General features: G+C 39.5%; 3 protein-coding genes across 5 annotated transcripts; 1 reads left to right on the top strand and 2 right to left on the bottom strand.

Moving 5' to 3' along the window:
- Nucleotides 1-5281: 5281 nt before the first annotated feature.
- hdhd3 (haloacid dehalogenase-like hydrolase domain containing 3) lies at nucleotides 5282-7858 on the bottom strand. Its single transcript, XM_071527031.1, has 3 exons — nucleotides 7626-7858; nucleotides 6248-6582; nucleotides 5282-6037 (listed from the first exon to the last, which is right to left on the bottom strand). The coding sequence occupies exons 1-3, from the start codon at nucleotides 7642-7644 to the stop codon at nucleotides 5642-5644; spliced, it is 750 nt and encodes a 249-aa protein (XP_071383132.1). The 5' UTR covers nucleotides 7645-7858; the 3' UTR covers nucleotides 5282-5641.
- Nucleotides 7859-7975: 117 nt separating this feature from the next.
- Nucleotides 7976-12591, top strand: trub2 (TruB pseudouridine (psi) synthase family member 2). Its single transcript, XM_071527021.1, has 8 exons — nucleotides 7976-8286; nucleotides 8524-8655; nucleotides 9568-9642; nucleotides 9737-9798; nucleotides 9925-10006; nucleotides 10432-10504; nucleotides 10751-10887; nucleotides 11019-12591. Exons 1-8 carry the CDS (start codon nucleotides 8169-8171, stop codon nucleotides 11285-11287), a joined length of 948 nt encoding a protein of 315 aa, XP_071383122.1. The 5' UTR covers nucleotides 7976-8168; the 3' UTR covers nucleotides 11288-12591.
- A 389-nt stretch (nucleotides 12592-12980) lies between these two features.
- Nucleotides 12981-24949, bottom strand: rab44 (RAB44, member RAS oncogene family). Of its 3 annotated transcripts, XM_071527013.1 has the most exons (10): nucleotides 24856-24949; nucleotides 18797-24481; nucleotides 17124-17218; nucleotides 16553-16641; nucleotides 16255-16389; nucleotides 16088-16169; nucleotides 15327-15441; nucleotides 14552-14650; nucleotides 14343-14419; nucleotides 12981-14201 (listed from the first exon to the last, which is right to left on the bottom strand). In XM_071527013.1, exons 2-10 carry the CDS (start codon nucleotides 24461-24463, stop codon nucleotides 14114-14116), a joined length of 6447 nt encoding a protein of 2148 aa, XP_071383114.1. In that variant the 5' UTR covers nucleotides 24464-24481; nucleotides 24856-24949; the 3' UTR covers nucleotides 12981-14113. The 3 variants fall into 3 exon arrangements, with proteins under 3 accessions (XP_071383114.1, XP_071383115.1, XP_071383116.1); XM_071527014.1 differs by lacking the exon at nucleotides 16255-16389; XM_071527015.1 differs by lacking the exons at nucleotides 16553-16641; nucleotides 17124-17218; nucleotides 18797-24481; nucleotides 24856-24949 and having other exon boundaries at nucleotides 16088-16389.
- Nucleotides 24950-25010: the final 61 nt, after the last annotated feature.

Raw genomic sequence — 25010 nt, 5'->3', positions numbered from 1 at the left:
TTTCCCTCATCCATCCAGTCCTCCTCCTCAAACCAGATTGCAACCAAAATGGTATTCTGATGTTTGGAAGAAGCAGACACACCCGGAGGCGCAGAAGCATTGTCGTCAGTGTGGCCAAGGTAGGCCTACTTGATGTGGGAAGTTAAATGTCCCATGACATTTCTTTCCACTGACTGGGACTTTTGGACTGCAGGAACCTAGGAACACTGTTACTACACTGTTTCGTTCTGAGCAAATATAAGCACAGCAGCTGTGAACGCAAACTCTTTGGAGCTCTGAGGATGAGGCGAGCTGCTGCCAAATCCTTTACGGGCCGGGCTCAGAGTGTCCTGCTTACTGTTTATGGCTGGACTAGAGGACATGAGAGACACTAAACATCCTGAGCGGATGTTGAATAGGAAAGACATATAATTTATTTTGGGCTGTGGGACAATCATGTTTCATTTACTCAAGTCAGAGGACCCCAATTCCTATTTTTGTCTTTTAAATATCTTGCACACTTTCAGCAGAACTGAACAAGCACTGAAGACATTTTTAAGAATTTATGGTGGGGAAAACTGATGCTTTAAACGAGTTTTAGTGTCTGTTTTTAAGCAAGGAACTCACTTCACCTGACAAAATGGGGAATTGTTAACTGGACTGACTTCTAATGGATGAAGAGCCATTGATATGCTCAGACTTTCCCATCAATATTTGTACATGAAGCTTGCAAGTGAGGTTATAAGGTTGGTGAAAAGTTTTCCAACATGTTTTTGTTGTACATAAGCTTCTCCAAAGCATCTTTGGGGGAGCTCTCTGCGGAAAGATCATGTGGGTATTATTTCAAATGATTTGGTGACTCCAGTATTGCTACTGAAGCTAAAATATTAGTCAGCTTTGTTATTTTTTTATTCCTGAACTGTACTTGAACATGCTTATGCATCAGAGGTTTATGATTTGCAAGCTATAACTGTACAGACACATGGACATCTTGGGTGGCAACAGAAAAAAAAAAGCATCTATTTTTTATGACCACATTATTCTATGGTACTTTTGTAATGTTGCACTTTCCTGCAAGCTTGCTCACCTTTCATAAAAACTGCACTTACTGTACAATTTAGTCACTTGTAGTAGCCTACACATGAAAAGCGTCCACATATGAGAGATGCCAAATACACTCAACTCTAACAATGCCTGAATGAGCACCGAGGGGGAGAGGCACGCGGTTTGTTTCACAACTAGTACACATCCACCTATGCATGCATACACTTAAATCACAGCTTGTATTTTTAAAGAAACAACACAGTATTTGAATGGTTGCACAAAAAAACGCTTTTATCTCAAGAGTCGTGTTCTAGCGCTGCCCTCGACTGTTTTGAAAGTAAACGCTTTTTAAGAGAGAAAAGCCTCTGAAGGCCAGTTTAAAACAAAGTCTTTAAATCTTTTAGACAATATTAGGAAATAATTGGTGAAGGAATACTAAATAACAAGGACTACAAACTGACTTAGATAAAGTGTGTGTGTGTGTGCTTTGTGAATGGAAGTGTGATTAAAATTACAAAACAATGTTCAGGATATGGCAACTTCCACTATGTAATGAATGTGATGTTATTTACATGCCAAAAGATGGTATCCTAAGGGGATGTTACACTTAACAGGTTATTTTCTTTGTTTACAGTATCTTGCATTGCAGATTATGTTGTAATGTAAAATCACTGTGTAAATATCAAAAAGACACTGAAACGTTCTGTACGATGTAATCTGGAAAAAGGATGCAAGTCGCAATGAGCCATAGCAGTGAGTGTGTGTCTGATCTCACTGTTGATCTTCTCATGGACTAAAGCCCTTTAGTTTTCCAGATCCATGTATCAGTTTTGTTTTTGGAAGGCCTCTAATCTCTGCATTTGTTTGTTTTTCAATGAAGAATTAAATATGCAAGTGTCTTGTCTTGATATATATATATTTTTTGCTTGCAATGCTCATATACCTTTTTTATCTGCTGATCTAGTCGTCACTTGAGTCTTTAAGAGATGCAAAACCTGCCCTTATTCAATCCATTGCGTGATCTTCTTTTCACGTTTGAAGCGCTTTCCTTTTGCCTCTTCAAATACCCTGATTCTCTGAGACTCTGCCCATCTATTTTCCTCTTCCACTGAATATTTCAAGACGCAGAAATGCAAACATAAAACCCTGGACCCCAGGCACAATTGAACAAAGAGCCCAACTCTTGAGTGCTTTTATAGCTGAAGGAAAGGTTTCAGCCATCTTCTGCATGGACAGTTATTCATTTATTTGTCTGTCAGGTCCCTTTTTGAGGTATTTGCGTGTAGTTTTTTATCTGCGACTTCAGTTCACAGAAACTCTACCTGTTTGTGTGAAAACATTTGTTCACCGTATACAACTGAGCCACATTCAATCTTTTTTTTTCAATTGCATGTCATTGGCTTGACATGTTGTCTCATCATGTACTGTATCGCTTCTGCTCTTCCCTTTCGCTCTCTCCATGAGGAGCTTCATTTTGTTTCCCAATCCTATTATGTTTGCAATTGGATTTCTGTGGAGCTCTTTAGAGCCGTCTGGCTGAGCTACTAAAGCCAGCTTTGAATAAAGCAGCTCTTCTGCATGCTTCCCTAAAGATACACAATAGCCTTAGCATGTGAAGGAGAGCAAGGGAAACACATTAAATGAACTGAAAACAAGGCAAATAAAAAGGAAATTGAGACTAACTAACAACTGGGTATAATTCACATTTTATGGAACAAAACAGAAGGCTGTTTTGTGAGCTTCAGGAGATTCTCTTGCTACTCTTTAAATCTGATTTGGACAAGTGTCAATCCCTATTCCCCCATAAGAGGCTGGAGCTCTGCTTTGAATTGCAATGCTTTGTGCCATTCTGTTCTTTCTCCATCGCCCCCTCTCCTGGCCCTTTTGATCCCCAGCCCAACATTCCCAGTATCTGTCTCTGACCAGATGGTTTGAAATAAGAGTATTTGGGTATTAAGGTTAAGCAATCCTGCCTACTCCCCTGCCTCGTTCTTCTCACCCGCTAATGTCGGCACTGAAACAAATCATTAGGAATGATGAAAGCTCAGTAGCTGCGATTATTTACAAGTCCAGGTCCAGGTCCAACAGCCTCTAATGCTGAGAGCAGTCCCATAATGTGTGTTCTTGTTCTCACTAAAGAAACATGATGGTGTCAGATGGTAAATAACCTTTTCTCCACCACTTGATTTTGAATCATGCAATCCCCCCCCCTCCCCCCCCCTTTCCTCTGCAACTAATTAAAATACAAATGTTAATTTAATGCCAAACACAAGAATTAGCAACTTCTAAGCAGTAATGCACTGCCATGTGCTCATGAGGGGCACCGTGCTTTGGTTCTCACACTGACACACTGTTAATTGTGGCCCAAATAGAAGATATTCTGGAAGCAGAGCCAAGGAAAACAAGATGGACTTCACTGACATGATGTGAATAGAAGCACCACCCATCCAGGAAACGTACACTGGTTCCTGCCCTTAGGGTCGGTTCCCAGTCTGGCCACAATCATGTGCAGTTTTTTTTTTCTTTTCTACCCTGCGCGTGATAATAACTACACTTCTGATGGGCTCCTCCTGCATGGCATAGTTTAAGCATGAGTGGATCAAAATCAATTGCTGGTCTCTTTGTCTTCTTCTTCTTCAAAAAAAAAAAAAAAATAGGCATGTAAAAATAGAAGAACATGCATTTTTGTTTGGATATTTACTAATTTTTCACTAAGACTGTTCTCAGAGTCTTGAAACTGATTTTTAACAATTATATTCCAATTCTATTTGCTAACTTTGTAGTTCTTGTGCCAATAATAATTCTCTCATACATTTGAAAGAAGTATTGTGTCGTTGACTGCCAGCTTTTGATATAACAGGCCTATTTTGGCCTCAATGTTAAACCATAAGCAGCAAGTTAAACGCTGCAGCCATTCAGCCAATTTAAAATGTCCATTTGTTGGGACTACTGGTGAATTAGAGGTTGTGTATATACACTGTGGTCTCTGATCCCTTTAAAGACAACCATCACCATTAAGTGTGTGACTCAGTCACTAGGCTCATATTTGCTTTTAAGATTCTCTGCCAAGACTTAATTTCAGCCTCTCGTGTCTCATTACTGTTTAATGGGATTTCAGTTAATTCTACTGTACAGTGGTACAGTATGAAGTACATGGCCAACTCTCTGGATGACCGGATATCTGAGACCTGGGACAGTGCCACAGTGCTGAATCATAACACTCCTATCACTATACTGCTCAAACTGCAAAAGCTCAGATCAATGGCAGCATTCACACACACAAGAAACGCATTTGCAAAAATTCCATACTAAATATTTTACACATGGTTGAGGTTTAGGGTGTTTAAAATGTGTGACTTCTATGGTTTGAAAAAACACCCATAATCAAAGCAAGGCAATCTATACATTTGCCTCATATGAATTGTAATGTGAAATCCTGAAATCATTGTAATGAAATCCATACTACATAGCAGTACAGAAGTCACAATAAGAGTTGTTCAATATAATGTCAGAGTATTTTCAACCCTGCAACCAGGACCCATCTGTTACCTTGGAGAATTAAACTGTGCTGGTTTGTTTCATATCATTTCAACACTGGCTCCTGAACATATCACACTGTTTGAAGTCCATCACCTGCTTACTAGATGTTTACAATGCTAAATTCCTTGCAGGCCTTGACACAGTCAACCCTTTTATTTATTATTAACAGCACCTTGGACACGGGCATGTTTCTGTTATAAACATGCTGTGGTCCAACAGATCCTAAAATCTAGCCTATCTAGCCTATTTGGGGTTTTTTTTGCTCCAAGTAACCATGGAACTTTTTCAAAGACTGTCAAAGAAATGTATCTCTTATGAGCAGGAACAACATTAATGCAACTGGAATACCAGTTGAGCGGTCCCATGACCTCTTAAAGTTCTCACCATCATCATTGACTCTAGCTAACATGTGTTCATATGATACTATTTCTAACATAGATTCTATCCATTTTTTAAGATCTGGAGAGGATGTACTTTTCCATAATCTGAGGATCATTCGGGCAGCCGTGACAACCCCTACATTTATCACTGCAAAGTCATATTTTGATATACTGGGCAATTCTGTTTGGTCTATATTGCTTTCTTTATTATTTATATTGCAATGGTGTCATTATGATACTGTTTAACTTTTAATGCAAAGTACTTTGTAAATATATTCCTATAAGGGCTATATTAGTATTAGCATTTCAGTAGTATTTTCAAATATCAACTTCTGCTCCCTGTCTCAATACATTTACTTATGTCAACAGATGAAAAAGTCAACGAGGCAATTTCCTAAACCAGATGATAAGCAAATATTTAATAAATATTCCTCCCAAAAAGTTAAAAGGAAAAGTGCAGGGTGATTAAATATATTACCACATATCACGGGAATGATAATGAACAGAAAACAAAATTGAGCATAAGATTCTGGATATTCCCTATAAACTCCTGTCAGGATCCTTCAATCTATTGAACATATCAAGACTGTGATAAAGTGGTTGAGTACACATGGGGTGAACATGGGGTTGGTCACATCCTGGAAACATGTAACCAGTTTGGCTGAGCGGTTTGCACTTGAGCCTGTGAATCACTGGCATCAGTCCATGAGCTGCTGAAGCCGTGATGGAAGCTCGTCCAGGGAGCCGAGTCGATGCTCTCGAGGAACGTCAGCTTGGTGATGCTTGTCACGTCGGTCTAGCAGGAAGCCGTGGATGCCCACAGACCGAGAGGTGAGGTAATCGTTGACATAGTGGTCCCCAACATGAGCTACATTAGTGGCTGGTACACCACACTTCTTTAGTGCCTGCTCAAAGATGTCTGGGTTGGGCTTGGCTACACCTGCTTCCTCTGATGTGATCAGAAAGCTGAAGTGAGACAGGAGGCCACAGACACGTAAAATCCCTTCTAGGCGGCTATCGAAGTTGGACACCACACCCAACTTCAGTCCCAGAGAAGAGCAACTCTCAAGGGCCTTCTGTGAGTCTGGATATACCTAAAAAGAAGGGACATAATACAATTTAAGTTGACATTTTCATAGGTACTTGTGTCCTCTATTGTAAACAATGACAATGACTATTAATTATGATTAGAGTTAGAAATAAGCCTGAAACTTTGTGAGTAAAATAAAATAAGTAAAACCAAGTTTTCGAACCTGTCTGGGACAAAAAGATACACATCTCTTCAATCACCATCTGTCATTTACCTCCCAGTTCTCTGGATTGCAGAAGTTGTGGTACAGGTTGTGAGCCAGTGTGTTTAGCAGGGCTGGTTCCTGTACCCTGCAGTGGGAAAAAGTGTCCCGCACCACCCCCATCCACCAGGCCCGTCCATCCAGGCCCTGAGCGTTACCATAATTTGGGTAGCGGCTGGAATAGTGTCGATAGGCCTGGCGGAAGGCAGCATCGACCTCTGCAGGACTGAGGCTCAAGCCCATTCGCTCAGCCTCCGTACAGTACTGCTCTCCCACAGACGCTCGCACCTTCAAGAGGGTGTCTTTCACGTCCCATAGCACCCACTGCAAAGGACCGCGCATTACACCTGCACAACACACAGTAGACAGCTATGGTAAATTTGTCAAAACAACGTCTGAGAAAAAAACATCAGCTCACTCTTTCCTTCATCAAACTTGTAATAACAGGGAGTACAACTTGTAATGAACTAGCTTCAAAACTTCAAAAGTTTCTGACCCTCTGAAAGTAATTTAATACTTTAACGGTTTAGTAAAGTTTATAAATGTTATTCCTGTGGATTTACTGAACATTCACTATTCACTGTAATCAAACAGACAGTCCTGCTGCCAGATCAGGTCAAACCGATACACAGCACCGCAGAGAATGAATCGCAAAACATGGAAAAGGTGACTGCGTTGGTGTACAGGATGATTTTCTGAGGATTAAGGTACAATCTGGTTCAGCACACTACAGCAGTTAGAGTCCACAAAGTATGTCTACCATTCACTGTTATTGAAGCAGCTCCATACACACATAGCCTGTATCTGAGGAAGTGCATTTAAAAAAAAAATCACTTATTTAATTCAATCTTCATTTTCCATACCTGCCTATTTATATTCAGGATCACGTGGGCCTGGACAATAAACAAAATGACCCCTAAATCACATAAGACGCTCTCTGTTGACCTGAGTACCGCCCCCTAGACAACTTTTGAGAGATGGGAATCTATGATTGTGTGTTGTGTTATTTTCTGTTAAGAATAGGTTACTGTTGACCACGGTTGTAGCTACAGTCAGTGAGCCAGACTGCAGCTACAGATTATCGAGGAAGGTTAATGTTTTAAACGGACTTGACGCTGACTACTTTCACACATGTTCGTCACGGCTTTTTAAACATTAGCCTGGTGGTGACGGTATACAGTACTTACACTGCAAACAGTCGTCACTCCTTGGCTACTATGTACCAGATCACTCAGACAGGAAAATTAATATCTGTATCAGCTCATGTCCTCATGTCTAGCTAGGGTCAAAACGCCCCCTTTCTCTCGCGAGAGTTCGTGTGTGTTTAGCTTACGTTACAAAAATATATGTGCCGAACACTACTCTACCTCATTCGATAATTATGCATTACCTGTTAACCTCTTGCACATGACAGGATCAGGCTATAACTTCCAGCAGAGAGGAATATAGCGAAGCTGTCATAACGTTGCTTCCACGGCGTTAATTCGTCTGTTTATACCGGACTGCTCGGCGGCGTTCCGCATAACAAAGTCCAAGTAAAAACCAAAGTCAACAGTTGTAACGCAATGTTACGGTACACAACAAAAGAGCCACGTCTCTAGTTTAACTCAATCTGAACTGTCATTCAACTGCACTTCAGTCCTGGCTATGAAGCAGCTCCAGTACAGCAGGCGGCAGTGTTCAAGAGATAGTCGCACAGAGAGTGCCACATTCTACGCATGCGCACAAGTCTCACGTGCAATAAACTCAGATGACGAGAAAGCTGACCCTGACGTTAAACAACCTAACATTATTTTATATCAGATTTGAATCTTATGTTCTGTACTTGTGTAGCATTATCAGTATGTTAACAGTATAGCTATTGTGATTGCCTCAAGAGATGTAGCCTAATGAGATTTACCCAGGAAAACCTAGCTTAAGTTACTCCAACACCATGGCAACTGCATCTATACGAATGTTTCGTAGGTTAGATGGGCTGTTTTGTGTCTATAAACCACCCGGTGTCCATTGGAAACATGTTCGAGACGGGATAGAGACAAGTCTTCTTAAAAGTGAGTCATTATTTAACAATTAATGAGCCAAGGACTTTTCACAGACAGTTGCGCAGTCAGTTTGCATCAAGTAGGGTTGACTTCAGTGAAGCACTGTGTAGCCGATGTGCACATCAGCATTTAGATAAATAGTGCAGCTTGAACATCAGATGATGCAACACCATATTAAACCTAGCAATCCCCATGGCTGATTGTTGTCCTGTTGACCTCTGTGTATCACTTTTATCACTGTACCAGGTATAAATGCGACCCCGTCGCAGCCTCTCCCTCAGGCTGTCCGGTTCTTGGCAGACCCAGGTGGGAATGGAGGAGCCAGTGAGCTCACCCTGTCTGCAGCCTCTGTGCCTGTGTTGGCCAACCATCCTCTGGGTACGTACACCTTACTGCATAGCAATGCACTGTGTTACATCTCATTTCTCACCAGCTTATCGTTATTACCCTTCATCAACATAAGTCTCATAACGTGTGCACGTTTTGTGTGTTTTTATGTACTGTGTTGATCTTATGTAATGCCTGTGAGCCAAAGACAATTTTCCACCTTGTGTGGACAATAAAGTTGTATTGTATTGTATTGTATTGTATCAGAGTCAAGATGCCCTTAAATAGTCAGTACTTTTCTCTTGTATTGTTACAGTCTGCTCTAATGTTTTCTTATCTGTAAGGATAGAATGGATCTATTATTCAGAAGATGTTTGTCACTGCAGTGCTCCCAAACATCACAGGAGATAATTCTGTCCTTAATCCGGTTACTCAGGAAACCTGGTTTTGGGTTGATGCATGTAAACGTCATAACTTGATTATAAAACTCGGGTCAGCTCATGCTCCCATTCTGAGAAACCCGGTCTGACTTACTCTATTCAGCTTTTGTTTTCATTGTCTGCACAAAATTCATGCAAACTCACACACCATATGGGCACATAATGATTTCAACAAAAACATGGCAGTGAGCAGTCCTTACTATAACTATTACTATTGGGATCATTATTTCTTTCACTGTATTAGAGGTAACCTACTATTGCTTTGTCAAAGAGGGAAGACAGTAGCTGGAAGCCACACATTTTCATACTTTTTTTACTTGCATCAACAGAAAGAACCTAAAAAAAGACCTAACCAGAGTATCGCCAATAGCCAGGTTGCTCATATCTGCTGAGTTCAGAAATGCTGCATTTTGGTATCAAAGACTGAATGATGCCAAAGCAGGCAGCTGCTGTCTTTGTGCACCTTGCCCACTGTATTTGAATGAATACAATTATGAAACTGAATCTGTGTGTTCTGTTATAGTGAGTGGACCTGAATTCCAGCATGTTCGAGTTGGAGTAGGACATCGTCTGGATGCATTTTCTTCCGGTGTTCTAGGTGAGGTTTTACTGCAGACCGTGGAAGAAAAGGTCATGTATTTAGTATTTTGTTATGAGGTCTCTCAACATATTCACACCTGCTTTGTCCTTAGTTCTTGGAGTTGGAAATGGAAACAAGGCTCTGAATGATCTCTACAAAACACGTGTGACAAGGGTAAATTTTACTTTACACTGGTGTTCACATCAGCAGTAAAAAAAACAATTAAACTATGCAATACACATAGGTTCAGTGCTTCATTTTTCCTGGATGGATTTTTATTTGTGTATTATTATGTTTCAGGATTACACATTGGAGGGTGAATTTGGGATTGCAACAGATGATTTCTCCCACACAGGCCATGTTGTGGAAAGATCCACCTATGGTATGAGAGTTTAACTTTTTCTGCAGCTTATGAAGATCGCTATATTTATAAATCACAGTATTTATCTAATATGGCATTGTTTTTAGATAATTAAACCTGGTATGAAAGGAATTATAACAAAAGCAACTTGTTTAACTGTAATATTACTCAAATAAACCCTGTTACACTATACCACCCCACACTGAAAGTTTTCTATTTTACAAACGCTTTAGGTCATCTTTATCCAGGGCACTAATATTTGTGCCTGTGCTTTTGCTTCAGTTTTGCCTTTTGAAATGAAATAAATATATTAATCACCAACCCCCCCCCCCCCCCCAAAAAAAAAAGAAAAAACAAACAAACAAAAAAACAACAACTTTAGCTCACTGTCCCAATACTTGTGCCTTTGACTTTATCTCACCTTGAAATACTGATATGTCCAACAGGTCACATTACACAGGACAAGCTGGAGAGAGTCTTGGCCATGTTGCAGGGAGCCAATCAAAAGGCCTTATTAACGTATGTTTACTGAACTTATCTATAACATTTCCTTAAACACAAAACTTGCTCCTCTTGTTGTTTCTCTTTACCAGACTGTTTCCTTTTGTATTGTAAGACCCACTTGTACAGATGTGATATGACCACCCTGGAATACGACCTCCCACACACAACACATAGATACACACACTGTTCTCAGCGGAGCTATAGTGCTAAATGATGAATTATAGATGCAGGTGGATGAGACTTTTCTTTCTTTCCTTACAGGTATTCCAACATAGACATGCGCTCACAGGAAGCCTATGAGATGGCTGTGCAAGGTTTACTGGGTCCAGAGGGGAAATCCGCTCCTGTGTTGACAGGCTTGCGTTGCATACGCTTCCAGCCACCCCACTTCACCCTGGGTAAATATCGTCAATATAAGACACTGGTACAAAGGAGATTCATGGAAAATCTCATTAACAGATTAAACAGATCACAAGTTTGCAATAAACTAATTGACCTTCTTTGACATTCTATTCTCATGTTCTTACAGAGGTGCAGTGTCTGAATGAAACTCAAAAATATTTACGCAAAATGCTGCATGAGATAGGACTAGAGCTGCGCAGCACAGCGGTGTGTAAGGGAGTTCGCCGCACCCGGGACGGTCCCTTCACCCTGCAGGATGCCTTGACCCGTCACCACTGGACTGCTTCTGATGTCATGTGTGCCATTCAACAGCACCACTCCTCCAAAAAGAGTAAAAAAAAAATGCTTCCACACACAGACCAAGGACTCAACTACACAACCAAAGGTAGAGAATAAAAAGACAGCCAGTCAACAAAGTGAAATCAACGAGGGAACAGCAGTCAATGCAATGAGCTAATTTTTTCATATACAATTTTTCTGTATCTCGTACTACTACTACTTATATGAAATGAGCATCTGCCTGTTGAGGTTATTTTTGCTAATGTTTTCCTATATTTGTTATGCATATAGTGCAAGTTGTTTTGAATTTGTTTATCAGTATTAAATTATTTACCAAAACCTTAATATTAAAGTTATCTATGATTATTATCCTGAACTAAATAGGACAAAATCTGTTGAAAATTTAAAAATATTACAGATGTTGTTTGATGGTGCTGGCAGCTTAAATAACATTGATGTTTGAGCTGCATTTCAGTGTCTATGGACAGGAAGTGGAACAGCGCTTCAGTACAAAAGTGGTTAGCTTTGCGCACAGAGCCTAATGTCTAATCTAATTGCTCTGGAATTCAAAGTATTGAAGAATCGTGGTTTGGGGCCTATGTACAATAACTATCATTCTCAAAATAGGACTCCACACACTTTTTTTTTTTAGATTTATTTTTTGGCATTTTTATACTTTATTAGACAGAGATAGTGAGAGAGACAGGAAGGTATGGGAGAGAGAGGGGAGTACATGCAGCAAATGACCACGGGCCGGATTCGAACCCGGGTCGCTGCGGGAAGGACTGAGCCTTATGGTACGTGCTCTACTCGGTGAGCCACCAGAGGCCTGAGACTCCACACTCTTGAAGTGAGATGTTTCACACACTGTACCGCTCATCAGGGTATCAGAAACTTAAAAGGAACCACCAGCACAAAAATAACTCCTCGCTGAATGTGATAAACATTTTGTGGCATCGTTTTGGCTCACTCATTTCCAAGACAGTGGTAATGTTTAACCTACGTACATCGACCTCTTCCTGTCTAGCTATTTCATGAACCTGTTGTTATAGGTTGTCATCATGCTGTTCTTACCATGAACTTGACTAAGAACAGCATGATGACAATGGAACCTTCTCAGTTCCATGTCAATAGGAACACTGTTGTCCTCTTCACTCTGGAGGACACCACGTCCATCAAGAGACAAATGAATTATGCATTTAAGTTGAACACTCTCCAACATTATGTTGGAGGTGAATAAAATGTGTTTAGCCTTTGTAGTGATGATTAGATTGACTTAAATCTAGCTGCACCAGGTCAGAGGCCAGCCTGCCTTTGCCACATGCAGGACATGTCATGCACCTCTGAATTGTCCACAGGGGCCCCCAACTGGCCAAAGTGTTTCTTGCATTGCCTTCTGAAGTAATAAATCAAGCTTGAAACCCAGACTCAATAGCCTATTGGTAAGCTTCTACTTTTCAACAACAGATGAATTGCCAGCCATTTTGTAAAGAGCCTGAATGTTGTGTTTGCTTTTCCATAATGCTGTATATCCATTGTGGGGAAAAGACAAAACAAAAAAAAACTCATCAAGTTATCAAATAACTCTACAATGTAGAGGATTTAGTCAGTAATAATATTGTAAAATACTACCTTTTTTAAAAAGGTACTAATACTATTTCTAAAACTTTAAACGTTATCAATGAGATTAGGTGTTACATTTTCAAATGGGAATATCTCATTTTGGAACAAGACAGATATTGCTTTAATGTAATCATTTGAAATAGCACTGGTTATCAGAATCAGAATCAGAATCAGAAATACTTTATTGATCCCCGAGGGGAAATTGGGTTACATTGCAGTTGCTCACATTGTAGAAGAGAATATATATAAGCATAGAGAAATTATAAGAAATTATAAGAAAATAGAAATAAGAAAGTAGGAAATATGTAAAATATGTGCATTATACTACAATATATAACAATGATAATAATAATAATAATAATAATAATATAGAAATAAGAGAAAAGTCTTTAAGAAGTCTTTAAAAAGGGCAATTCATCTAACAGACAAAAGATAAAATGTACAAAGCAAAATTACATGGCATCATAGTACTTTGCAAGATAAAACAAATCATTGTTCATCATATCAAAAGGTCCAAATGGTTTCCTTAATAACTCACAACTGTGTATTGTCTTACATACTGCCAAAGAAAGCCTGTGTCAGACATACATGAACATATATTGTACATATCAAAACATTAATAACCACATATCTACTCAATTCCTATTTTTGTTAGAGGAAGAGGACATTTTACATGCTCATATGAAGAAGTGAAGCAAGTTCCGCAGATACGACACAACTTTCAAAACGAGTATGAGTATAAACGAGTAAACAAGTATGATTTTAGTAGACTAAAATCAGTCTGAAATTATTCATTTTATTGATTCACTTTAAATCTTAAAGATTTCCCCAATGGACTGATCAAATTATCAAAAAAAAACAAGGCACAAGATGTCAAAAAATAGTTCAGTGTGCCACACATTAGCTTACTTATTACCCTGTTTATTAGTTTGCTACTTTGCTTGTTACTAGCATCAATTTCCATTGACTTTCACCTCAGATATTTAATTGGTTTCATTCCATATGAAGGCATATTGCTAGAGCCAGGGTTGACATTTTTAAGTTATTTAATTTGGTTGTTGGTCACCATGAATGGTATAATTACTCACTGGGATTTGCTGTCCATTGAATTGTTTTTTCATTTTTTTTTTTTTAAATTCAGTTATTGTTTAGAGTGATATACGTATACTGTATGAATACCTTTTACCAAACAGAATCACAGTCAACCTGAGGCTCAGGTGTGGCTGTTTCACTTGGCAGGAGTTTGCAGTTACTAAAATGCTGTCCTCAAACCCAGTTGTGTACTTGTAAGGCTTGAAAAACTGAGACAAAAACATCTGATCAGCAGCAGCCTGATTTCTTCCTCTGTTGAGGCTCTTTGTGTAACACCATGCCTTCCTCTTTTGTGTCAGATGTTTGACACAACATCCTGGCAACAACACAACAGAACAAAGTCAGTTGAGTAACTGTAGATAATACATGACACTTGTGACATGACAGGACACGTGCTTGAGAAATTCCTATGTTTATGATAGTGAAGGCATAGGGCAAAGGAAATGAACTGTATTACCTGGCCACAGTTTCCAAAGACTGCATCACATTTTCACCTGTGGCAGCACTACATTCCATGAAGTCAATGTTGTACTCCTGTGAAAGGAGAATTATTACCATCAATGTGGGTGTGTGAAAATCATAAAACCATTTAATCCTTTTCTGCTATACCACTGTGAAATGCATCATAACCTAAAAGAGTGAAAGGTAGTAATCACACATCCATACCTTTGCAAGGACTTCCCCCTGATGAGAATGAACCTGCTGTTCTGCACAGTCACTCTTATTCCCAAGAAGTATTATGATCACATTCTCTACAGCCCCTTCCTACAAAATATGAATTATTCAGATTATTGTTTGGATTCATTGTCATACAAACATCTTTCCACAGACCAATGCTGGAAAATATCAGTGTTTTTCACTTGCAGGTCCTAAGGCGTTTATTGTTTTTTTTGCACACCAGAAATAAATGTGTGCTGCTGAAAACAGTCCCCATAACAAATGGTAATATTAAGTATTGATGCATTCATCCTCTTTTTTTTTTTTACACCTCTCAAACTAGCAGCCTGTCTCTGAAAAATATTTTCCATTAGGAACAGAGTGGGAGGTAACGACATCCGGGTTGACATTTTACATTGTTATGGCATACTGTAGTTACAAGGCACAGTTACTGTAAATATGCGGTAATGTTTTAAATATACAATCCACATTGATTTGTCAATTAGAATTTTGGCTATATTTATATATTTTCTTGAAAGGTTTGACTTTTAGATGGAGAATAAGCAACTTTTGAAACTTCCCTAGACTATTGTAGCAAAAAAAATAATTATAACCCTAAAAAATATGTGTATAACCCATGTTGAACATTCACATACCAACAGTAAAAACAAAACAAAAAAAAAACTCTAAATATTTGTAAAAAAAAACAACAAAACATATTTAATTCAATAAATCACCATGTAAACAAAGCCAGTGGTGGGGTGACAGTATTTCAGCACTATACCTGAATACAGCTAACCCAGTAGCGGACGTCTGAGAAGCTCTGGAAGGAAGTGACGTCGTACATCAAGATAAATGCCTGGGCTTTATGGAATACCTGTCTTGTAATGCTGTGAAACCTTTGGAGGATAGTAAAGAACATAATAGTGGTCAATGTGCATAGAGATGCTAGCATCCTTTTTTTAAATCAGGGGGAGGCAACTAGCTTTCAAAAATGTGTATTGTATGAGAGAAAATAATATAATCAGACACACGGGGCCATGAATACCCCAAAAGGCAGAATTTGTGTTGTTCCAATCATCTTGGACAGTTCAGTCAAAATTTGTGAACAGGAACATGTCTAGCTGTCACCAAGAGAGCCAAGACTCCCTAGAGGTTGTTTTCAAGAGACAAGTCCTGGACCTGTTCCATCGACAGTGAATAAGAGACTGATGTTGTAAACACAGCGAGGGCACACAGCGAGGGCACACAGGGTGGTTTATGGGTACGCTGTGTGGATCTCAACTGTTATCAGTGCAGTGAAACCAAGCATGTTTCAATGTAAAACCTCAAACAAACATTCTATTGAATCACCAACGTCAATCTCTAACTCGTCAGTGGAGCAGCTGCTCACTCTCATCTTTCTTGATGAGATGACAGATAGAAGCCTTGTGTCTCTTGTTTCTAGCTTTCGGAGTTGTTCCTTTTCACGAATATTGACTTTGTGAGATCATAGTGATGAGAATTCTGTTTATGGGGGATTTCTGCTTCAAACAGGAAACTTACCTTTCCTGACCTGCTGTATCCCAAAGCTGTAGCACGACTGTTTTCCCATCCACTCTCACGGACTGCATGCATGTATCAATACCTACAAGGTGTATTTAAGCAACATATTTCTGTGTATTTACATATATTTATGACAGCAATCATACGACAAAGAACATGGAGCTTACCAACAGAGGCGCAGCTATCTAAAGAAAACATCCCACTTTGAACCCTTTTCATGAAGGAGGTCTTGCCCACATTGCTATTTCCAACCATCACCACATTATAGCAGTTTGGTCTGAAGTCACCTTCTTTGGAAAAACCTGCAGAAAGAGAAATACATTCTGGTCCATGCATGTTATATTTCCACTTCCACTTATAAAACCTCCCTCTCTTAGCATCTCTGTATCACCAACAGCCTTTTACCATGACTCCCATTGCAGTATTTCAGTATTTATTTTATCTACAGTTATTTATTATGTTTACCCAAGGAATGTGTCTTTTCTCTTGCTTGAACCAGGTGGTCTTCAGGGCCTGGGAGTTGATTTGGAGTCTCTTGTTCAGATGCCCTCTGACTGGAAGAGACAACCAAAAGCTGATTCTGTTAAAGTGTGTGTGATTATTTGCAAAAAAATATTTTAAAATTAAAGATTTGAGATGTTTTAGAGATTCTAGGCAGCTTGCTAACTAGCCTCTTAGCTGGTTTGGTTTTAGCTCGGCATCAAACCAAGATATCCAAGAAATAATTGCTAACAAGTAAATAAGAGATTCTCAGATATGCTAAAAATGTTGGTGCAGAATTGTCTTTGCAGTGACATTAGATAGGATTAGCTTGCAGGCTAACAAAGAGTTTGTCTAAAGCTATTGTGCTAAGCTGGCTATTTTTACAGTCAATGTGGCTAACACAATTGCTGAGCTTGGGAAGAGGCTGGTGATGTGTGATTGGCTAAATGCTGAGGGGCAAGACAATTAATCCTTCCAGACGGCAGCCTTGGGGTCGACCATTCGAGCAAGGAAGAGTTTTTTCACCTCATTGGACCTTCAGGGTAGGACTTACCTCAGAACGTCTACAGGTCTAGAGGGATCTCCAGTACTTGAGATGCTGCTGCTGGAGGACGGTTTGTTGCCACTTTTATCATATGAAGTGACAACCTACAAAGGCAAAAAGATTTTTCTTAAAGAACTGCATGTGGACAGTTTCCTTAAAGTAATAATCTGTGACATTTTCATATACGTAAATGTCCTTTCCTATACTCTCTATCACCGATTTATATATTGTTATAAAACAATGTTGAATCATCCTATGTCCAGTTCATGAAAGCTTTTACATTTGCTGTGTCGGGTAAGTCTTTACCATGAAAAATCCTCTGGCGCACAGGAGGTGATGCATTTTATGTTTGTGGCAGCATCAACAGCAGTTGGTTTAGAATAAATAGAAGAACTAAGTAGTTAGCATGACCAGTGATAGCCACCATGGCTGAACAGACAAAGAAAAGACTGGTGGTACCAGTATACTCAAGCTTCATCAAGAGAAAAAACCAAAGAAAAATACAGTACTGGGTGACACTTTGATTTGAAATAATCTCTGGGAAATGCATTGCAAAACACCACAACTTATCACCAAAGATGTTGCCAAATAATACTAATTAAATAAAAAAAGATAACCATTTTCAAGACAACGTGAAATGGCATTTTGAGTGTGTTTTGTGTTGTAACTCAACACATTTCCAGCTGAAACCGAATGTTGGAGCAGGACGTAATGTTGGGAGGGATTGTTCAAAAGTGGGCAGACGTGGACCATAGCAAACATACAAAGTGACTCAGAAGAACTGGATGCTAGTCTGCATTCCACTGTAGAGGATCACTTGCCTCCTCCAAACCCTCCATCACCCCCACTACAGGAGCAAGCAGAGGAGGAAAACCTCACAGTGCAGCAAGCGAGGAGGAAGTGGGAGAGGAGGCATATTTTGATGTTGCCACACTCGTGTCACTATTTAAGTTGCCATTCGTGTCACTATGAAAGTTTTTTATTCTATGAAGATATTATTGGTAGGAGTATTAGATGTGTAGACATGGGTGGTTGTTCTACATAAGTTTTCAGATAGGGTTTTCATTTGACATATGATCCTTCACGGGCTGTCATTTAGGCCTATGTAACTACATAAACAGTTATATAGCCTAGTTATATAGGCTTAAAAGTCTTAATATCAAACCAACCATCATCATTAAGATCGAGAGGTCAGATACATTTTAAAGTTCTTCTTCCCACCATGCAAAACTTGTACTTGGGACCGCAAGTTCCCCATTCTGGTGTGTTTTGTCATTTTGTTCTTTTCGCAACAGACATTTGTCAGGTCAGTGTTCAAGAGGTTTTCAACAGGATTTCAACATTACCTCCATGTCAAAAGGGATGCCAAGAAAATGTATGTGACTTCTTATATAGTATAACTAGTTGCATTGGTAAAAACTATTGTGAGCTGTACGTCAATTAAATTGAATTTGAAACAATTATAGATGACGATTTCTACCAGGAATTGTGAGACAGACAAACCACTTTGATTTTGATATATTTGCTGTTAAATTAATTTTACCTTTTACCATAGCAGGAGTTTTGTTTTAATACCTACATTATAACATTTAACTTTCAAATGTTTTTGATCCAAAAGCAATTACATTCCCAAAACATTCACACACTTTTTCTTGCCACTATAAAGTATCTTTGCTTCTTACCTCTTCCAAGGTCCCGATGGCACTTTCTTCTGTCTTACTTTTGAGATCTCTTCCATCTCCTGCATCTGTTATTTTGTCCTCGCACTCAGTTGGGACTTTGTGGTGTTGGTGTCCTCGTGACTTGCGGTTAGACCCCATTTTTCTTCTCTTTCCTCCAGATTTTGATTCTGAGAGTAGATCATGTTCAGGAAAAGTGGCTGATTTTGAAGGGAGACAACTTGGAGTTAAGTGACGCTCTGTTTCAGTATTTTCTTCAGTTCCCAAAACTGACTGGTGGCTGCACTCCTTCATTGTTTCAAATATTTTTTCTCTCTCCTTCTCAGAGTCACCATCTTTGTGTTCTATTTGAAGTTGTAACGTTTTGATGCTCGACTCACTTTCAGTCATTACGGCATCTCCTACATTCTTTGCGATCTCTGACACCTCATTATCTGCCTCCTGTTTCCTATGTAATTCTTCCCCTTTGGGTCTTAGATTCCTGCGAGTGGAGCCCATCTTTCTTCTCCTGTTTGCTGGATTGGAAACTTCACTTTCATTTTTCATCTCAATTTTTATATTGTGAGCTTCTTCACTCATCTTTGGTTCTTGTATAGTAGTCTGTGCATTCTCATCTCCTTCCCCAGTTCCTCCACTGTCCTCAGACTTCACGATTTCAAAATCTACCTCATTCACACTAGATGCCTCCTCTGGTTTCGAAACCTCATCTTTTTTAATATCTTGGTCCTGTATTTCACCAGTGATGGTTTCAATGGTTTCCTGATGTTGTTGTTCTTCTTTGATCATATCATTGGGTTTATACATAGTATTCAAAGATGTTTCTGTGTTTTCAGTTTGCGATACCTCTTCAGTTTCCATCACTGATAACTTCACCACAATTTCCTTAGTTTCTTTGAGTGCCTCCTCTGTCACTTCATCTTTTTCACCATGTAGACTTCTTGGAATTGAGTCTATCGTTCTTCCTTCAGTAGTTTTAGGCTCATTATCTATCATCTCTTCGTTATCTGTTATCTGGATTACTGCTGATTTACAGTCTGCCAAAAACAAGCCACCAACATCCTCATTAGCTGTGTTCTCAAATGGGTCCAACTGTCTGTTGCTCCCCATTTGAATACCCATATTTATGTCTTCTTTTTGATTAATTGATTGTGTTGAAATATCTGCATGGGTCATGTCTGATGCACCTTTGTCAATTTCCACCACATGCAGGTCACTGGTATTACATTTAGCCTCAACTATTGTTTTAAACTCAGCTTCAAACGACTCAACTTCTATGTTCAAGTTGCCTTCCTTTATTTCATCTCTGTTGTCTGTTCCTCCCTCTTGTTTCCTACCGTGTTTCATCCTGCGAGTGGAACCCATCTTTCTCCTCTTTCCTGTGGATTTTATCTGAGAAATGGCATCAATATCTTTGTGCTGAGAGGGTCTGTCCAATATCCCTTGTTGGCTTTGATGTACATCAGTTGCATCTGCATCACTTTCCTCAGATACATGCACAACCGGCTCTGGGAATACTTTTCTGAGATCTTCCTCATGACAAATGTCAAATGCAGCCAATGTGTCAGAGAGAACATTTTTATTTTGTGCAGCAGAAAGCAATTCACTGTATGAGATCTCACGTGAAGTGTTTATTTCTTGGGCTGAGTGGTCCTCCTTTGCAGGATCTCCAAATTGCTCTCCAACTTCATCTTTTTCAGAAACAACTTGTATACCCATTGAGCCCTCTGCTTCTGTATCATATTTTTCTCCAATTTCTATTATGTCTTTTTCCGTGAAATCTTCCACAGTTTCTATAATATCGTTTGTCTCTTTCATATGAAATTCTTGTCTTGTTGCTTCTTTGTCACAATATATAACTTCCATTGCTTGGTCCTGAAAGGTTTCTACCTGGTTAAGTTCGTCCAAAGTGCTTGTCCTTGATTCCATTATTTTAAATTCCTCATATCCTGTAAACTCACTTCCACTCTCAAGCTCTTCTATCAATTTCTTCTCTTCCTCCTTTTCACTGACTTTTTCAGTAGATTTCACAAGGCCATGTGTTTCTGAGCTTGAACTAATTTCTGTTGTCATAGTTTTACTGTTTGTCTGGATCTGGGACAAAAGTGTGTCCTCCTCCATATTTTCTGTGTTCGTTTGCTCTCTTAGACTCACAGAATTGTCTTGTGGTGGGGAGACCAAAGGGTCATCTCTCTCCCTTGATTGGCTTTGGGCCTCTTCACTTGATGAATAAGGTTGCCAACCACTGATTGAAAGATTTGGATCTGTCATGTCATCCAGGTGGTGGGTCTCTACCAGTGGGGAATCGATATTGTGACTCGTTTTTTCATATGATGTGGATTTAATTAATGTAAGTGCGACTCTTTCAGGCAGGGGCTCCATGTTAGTACAGGATGTTTCGTTCGATTGGTTGCTGCACTCAGCCTTGAAATCTATAGGCATCTCTATTTTTTCCATATCAACATCTTCATGACTGTCATTGTCTTTGTGTTGTTTTAGTTTATCTCGAAAAGTCCTGCGAGTTGATGCCATCTTTCTTCTCCTCCCTGTGGAATTGGATATGTGAGTATGCTCACCAGCACACAAGCCACTATCTGAATGCAGAGTTTGTAAAGAGGATTCATTGTCCTCAGTTTCACATGGGAGTCTTTCCCCCCCCTGATGAACTATATCTTCAGCAATGGCTTTCATATCATCTCCCACTTGGCCTTTATACACATATACTGGGCCTGGTGCAGTGTCTGCTCTTTCTGTTGTGTTGATCCTTGGTTCTCCGGAATCATACACATAATCATCCTCATGTCTCTGGTTTAAAATCTCTGAATTGCTTAGCTTTGTCGGATGCCCATCCAGTTTGTTGTCAGGATTTGAAACTTCTTGTTCGTTTGCAGAATCATCAACACTTTTCACAATCAATTCAGATTGGTATGGGTCTCCGATTTCAACATTGACATCTGTCAAATTACCAAAAGGGCTCTCAAGATTTCTTGCAGCATCATGTATCTGAATCGGATGCATTTCTTTTATTTGTGCTGGCTTAACCTCCTGTTCATGCACTTTGTTATTTACAGCATCCTCTGACTGGTGTAATTGGGTGAAAGGATTTGCATCTAGGTGAGATAATTTGAAATTGTGTCTCTCATCTGTAGGCAACTCCTCTGTGGTTAATTCAAGATCAGTAGGTTCTACTGGTCTGCTTTTTTCTGTGATTATCACTGGTTTGTTTGGAGATTCTGTGTCTTCCACTTTTGTGCGTGTCTCACTCACCAAATAGTTAGCCTGTAAATTTCCAGATTGCCTCAACAATTCCATTGCCTCGTCTCTTTCCTTGTTTTCTTTATCCATTACAGAATGTACACTTGGAAGTTCATCTGGCATCTCCCTGGAATTTGATTCTGAATCTAAAATGAAACTAGACATCTCAGACATGCCAACAAGATGTGCATTGCTTTTGACATGATCACTGACTTCTTCACTCTGAAAAGTGTGAAATAAGTCCATTCCTTCAAGCATAATTTCTGATGATTTGCAAAAATCAGCCACTTCCAGTTTATTGTCATCCGCTCTTTCATGACCATCTTCTACTACATTTTCACTTTTGGGAATTAAACTTTCAAGGAAAGCCTCTGGACAGTTTGTTGCAGTGGGGTTCTGAAACTCAAAAGAATCATCAGGAATAGTGGATGAACATATAGAGCTGTCATGAGACATGATGTCATGCTCACTCCCTTGACTCAATTCTTCCTGCTTCATTTCCTCACTTGCTAGTATTGACATTTCTCCCGGTTCATCTTGGATTGTTTGCTCATCAAGCATTACCTCCCTTTGTCTCGCAATACTATTTTCACTCAACTCTCGACTTTCCTCTCTGAAAGATTCATTTTTCTCTGTCAACATCTTCATATTTTCTGTGCTCCTGTCTTCATTACACTTGTTTTCAGGATTTGTCTCCTCTCCTTGATTTTCAGAATGCCTGAATTGTATATGTGAGAGGTCTGGCTCTACAAAGTCCTGTGATTGGTAGGAGGCTGACTCCATTTCAATGGTACCAGGAAGCAATTTGCTGCTTTGGTTAAAGAGAGCTTCATTACTTGTGGCTTTTTCTAAAAGTTCCTCTCTAGCTTCGTGGCATGATTCAGCAATGCGGTCCTTGACATGTTGTCTTCCTTTAGTTCTCCGGCTAGACCCAAATTTTCTTCTATTCCCTGTGAGTTCTGACGAAGCCAAATGTTTGCTTCCAGATTCAGTATTTTCTTCTGTCATGTGGTCTTGTACTGCAGAGGGACTGTCAGTTTTGTGAAACCCATCACCAGCCTCATTGATACATTCAAGATCAGTAGGTTCTACTGGTCTGCTTTTTTCTGTGATTATCACTGGTTTGTTTGGAGACTCTGTGTCTTCTACTTTTGTGCGTGTCTCACTCACCAAATAGTTAGCCTGTAAATTTCCAGATTGCCTCAACAATTCCATTGCCTCGTCTCTTTCCTTGTTTTCTTTATCCATTACAGAATGTACACTTGGAAGTTCATCTGGCATCTCCCTGGAATTTGACTGATCAGTCATCTGGTGATCTATTGGAGGAGCTGAATCTAAAACTAAACTTGGAAGTTCATCTGGCATCTCCCTGGAATTTGATTGATCAGTCATCTGGTGATCTATTGGAGGAACTGAATCTAAAATGAAACTAGACATCTCAGACATGCCAACAAGTTGTGAATTGCTTTTGACATGATCACTGACTTCTTCACTCTGAAAAGTGTGAAATATGTCCATTCCTTCAAGCATAATTTCTGATGATTTGCAAAAATCAGCCACTTCCAGTTTATTGTCATCCGCTCTTTCATGACCATCTTCTACTACATTTTCACTTTTGGGAATTAAACTTTCAAGGAAAGCCTCTGGACAGTTTGTTGCAGTGGGGTTCTGAAACTCAAAAGAATCATCAGGAATAGTGGATGAACATATAGAGCTGTCATGAGACATGATGTCATGCTCACTCCCTTGACTCAATTCTTCCTGCTTCATTTCCTCACTTGCTAGTATTGACATTTCTCCCGGTTCATCTTGGATTGTTTGCTCATCAAGCATTACCTCCCTTCGTCTCGCAATACTATTTTCACTCAACTCTCGACTTTCCTCTTTGAAAGATTCATTTTTCTCTTTTCTCTTCATATTTTCTGTGCTCCTGTCTTCATTACACTTGTTTTCAGGATTTGTCTCCTCTCCTTGATTTTCAGAATGCCTGAATCGTATATGTGAGAGGTCTGGCTCTACAAAGTCCTGTGATTGGTAGGAGGCTGACTCCATTTCAATGGTACCAGGAAGCAATTTGCTGCTTTGGTTAAAGAGAGCTTCATTACTTGTGGCTTTTTCTCCAACTTCCTCTCTAGCTTCCGCTCTAGCTTCGTGGCATGATTCAGCAATGGAGTCCTTGACGTGTTGTCTTCCTTTAATTCTCCGGCTAGACCCAAGTTTTCTTCTATTCCCTGTGAGTTCTGACGAAGCCAAATGTTTGCTTCCAGATTCAGTAATTTCTTCTGTCATGTGGTCTTGTACTGCAGAGGGACTGTCAGTTTTGTGAAACCCATCATCAGCCTCAGATTTTTCATTTTGGTTTGATACCCGGCGGCGAGATGAGCCAATTCTTGTTTTCCTTGCTCTTTGACCTGACATGGCTCTTATTCTTCCCTCCTAAAGCATATGTTGCATCATGTTAAATCATCAATACATCAAGTTGAAATGTACTGTCCACCGATAACATTAACTGAGTCTAGTGCAAAACTAAATCATCTCTGCACCTCATTTCTTGCTAGAAGTCCCCGTCTGGAACTATTTGCAAATATTTAAATCTATCACACCACTCCCTAACCCCATACACAAGCTGAATATTGGTGTTTAAAAAAAACCCAAAACAACATATTTTACTTATTCAGTTCCTTTTTAAATGATCTATTGCCCAATTAACACTAAAAGAAAATTGGTTTATAGCACCAAAATGTTAGCTATATCACACATATTTTCTAATAAGTCAGGTCAAAAAAGTTGCAACCATGCCAAGTACTTACCACGAAAATCCGTTACTTCAGTCCTCTTAACACACGAGCAGCTTCGTATGTGATCAGCCTCTGGTGAACTGCATAGTGTTTTGCACATGGTGCCTTTACACGGCAACATGGCTTCCTGTGTGATTCACAGTTGCAGCTCTAAAGCCAAATGGTAT

Source organism: Centroberyx affinis, unplaced genomic scaffold, assembly GCF_046629955.1.
Source record: "Centroberyx affinis isolate AG114_WGS23_722 - 3 ecotype Tasmania unplaced genomic scaffold, CSIRO-AGI_Caff_v1 ptg001484l_1, whole genome shotgun sequence".
Lineage (NCBI taxonomy): Eukaryota > Metazoa > Chordata > Actinopteri > Beryciformes > Berycidae > Centroberyx > Centroberyx affinis.
Note: the sequence above shows the minus strand (reverse complement) of the source record. Positions and strands in the feature narration are given on the sequence as shown.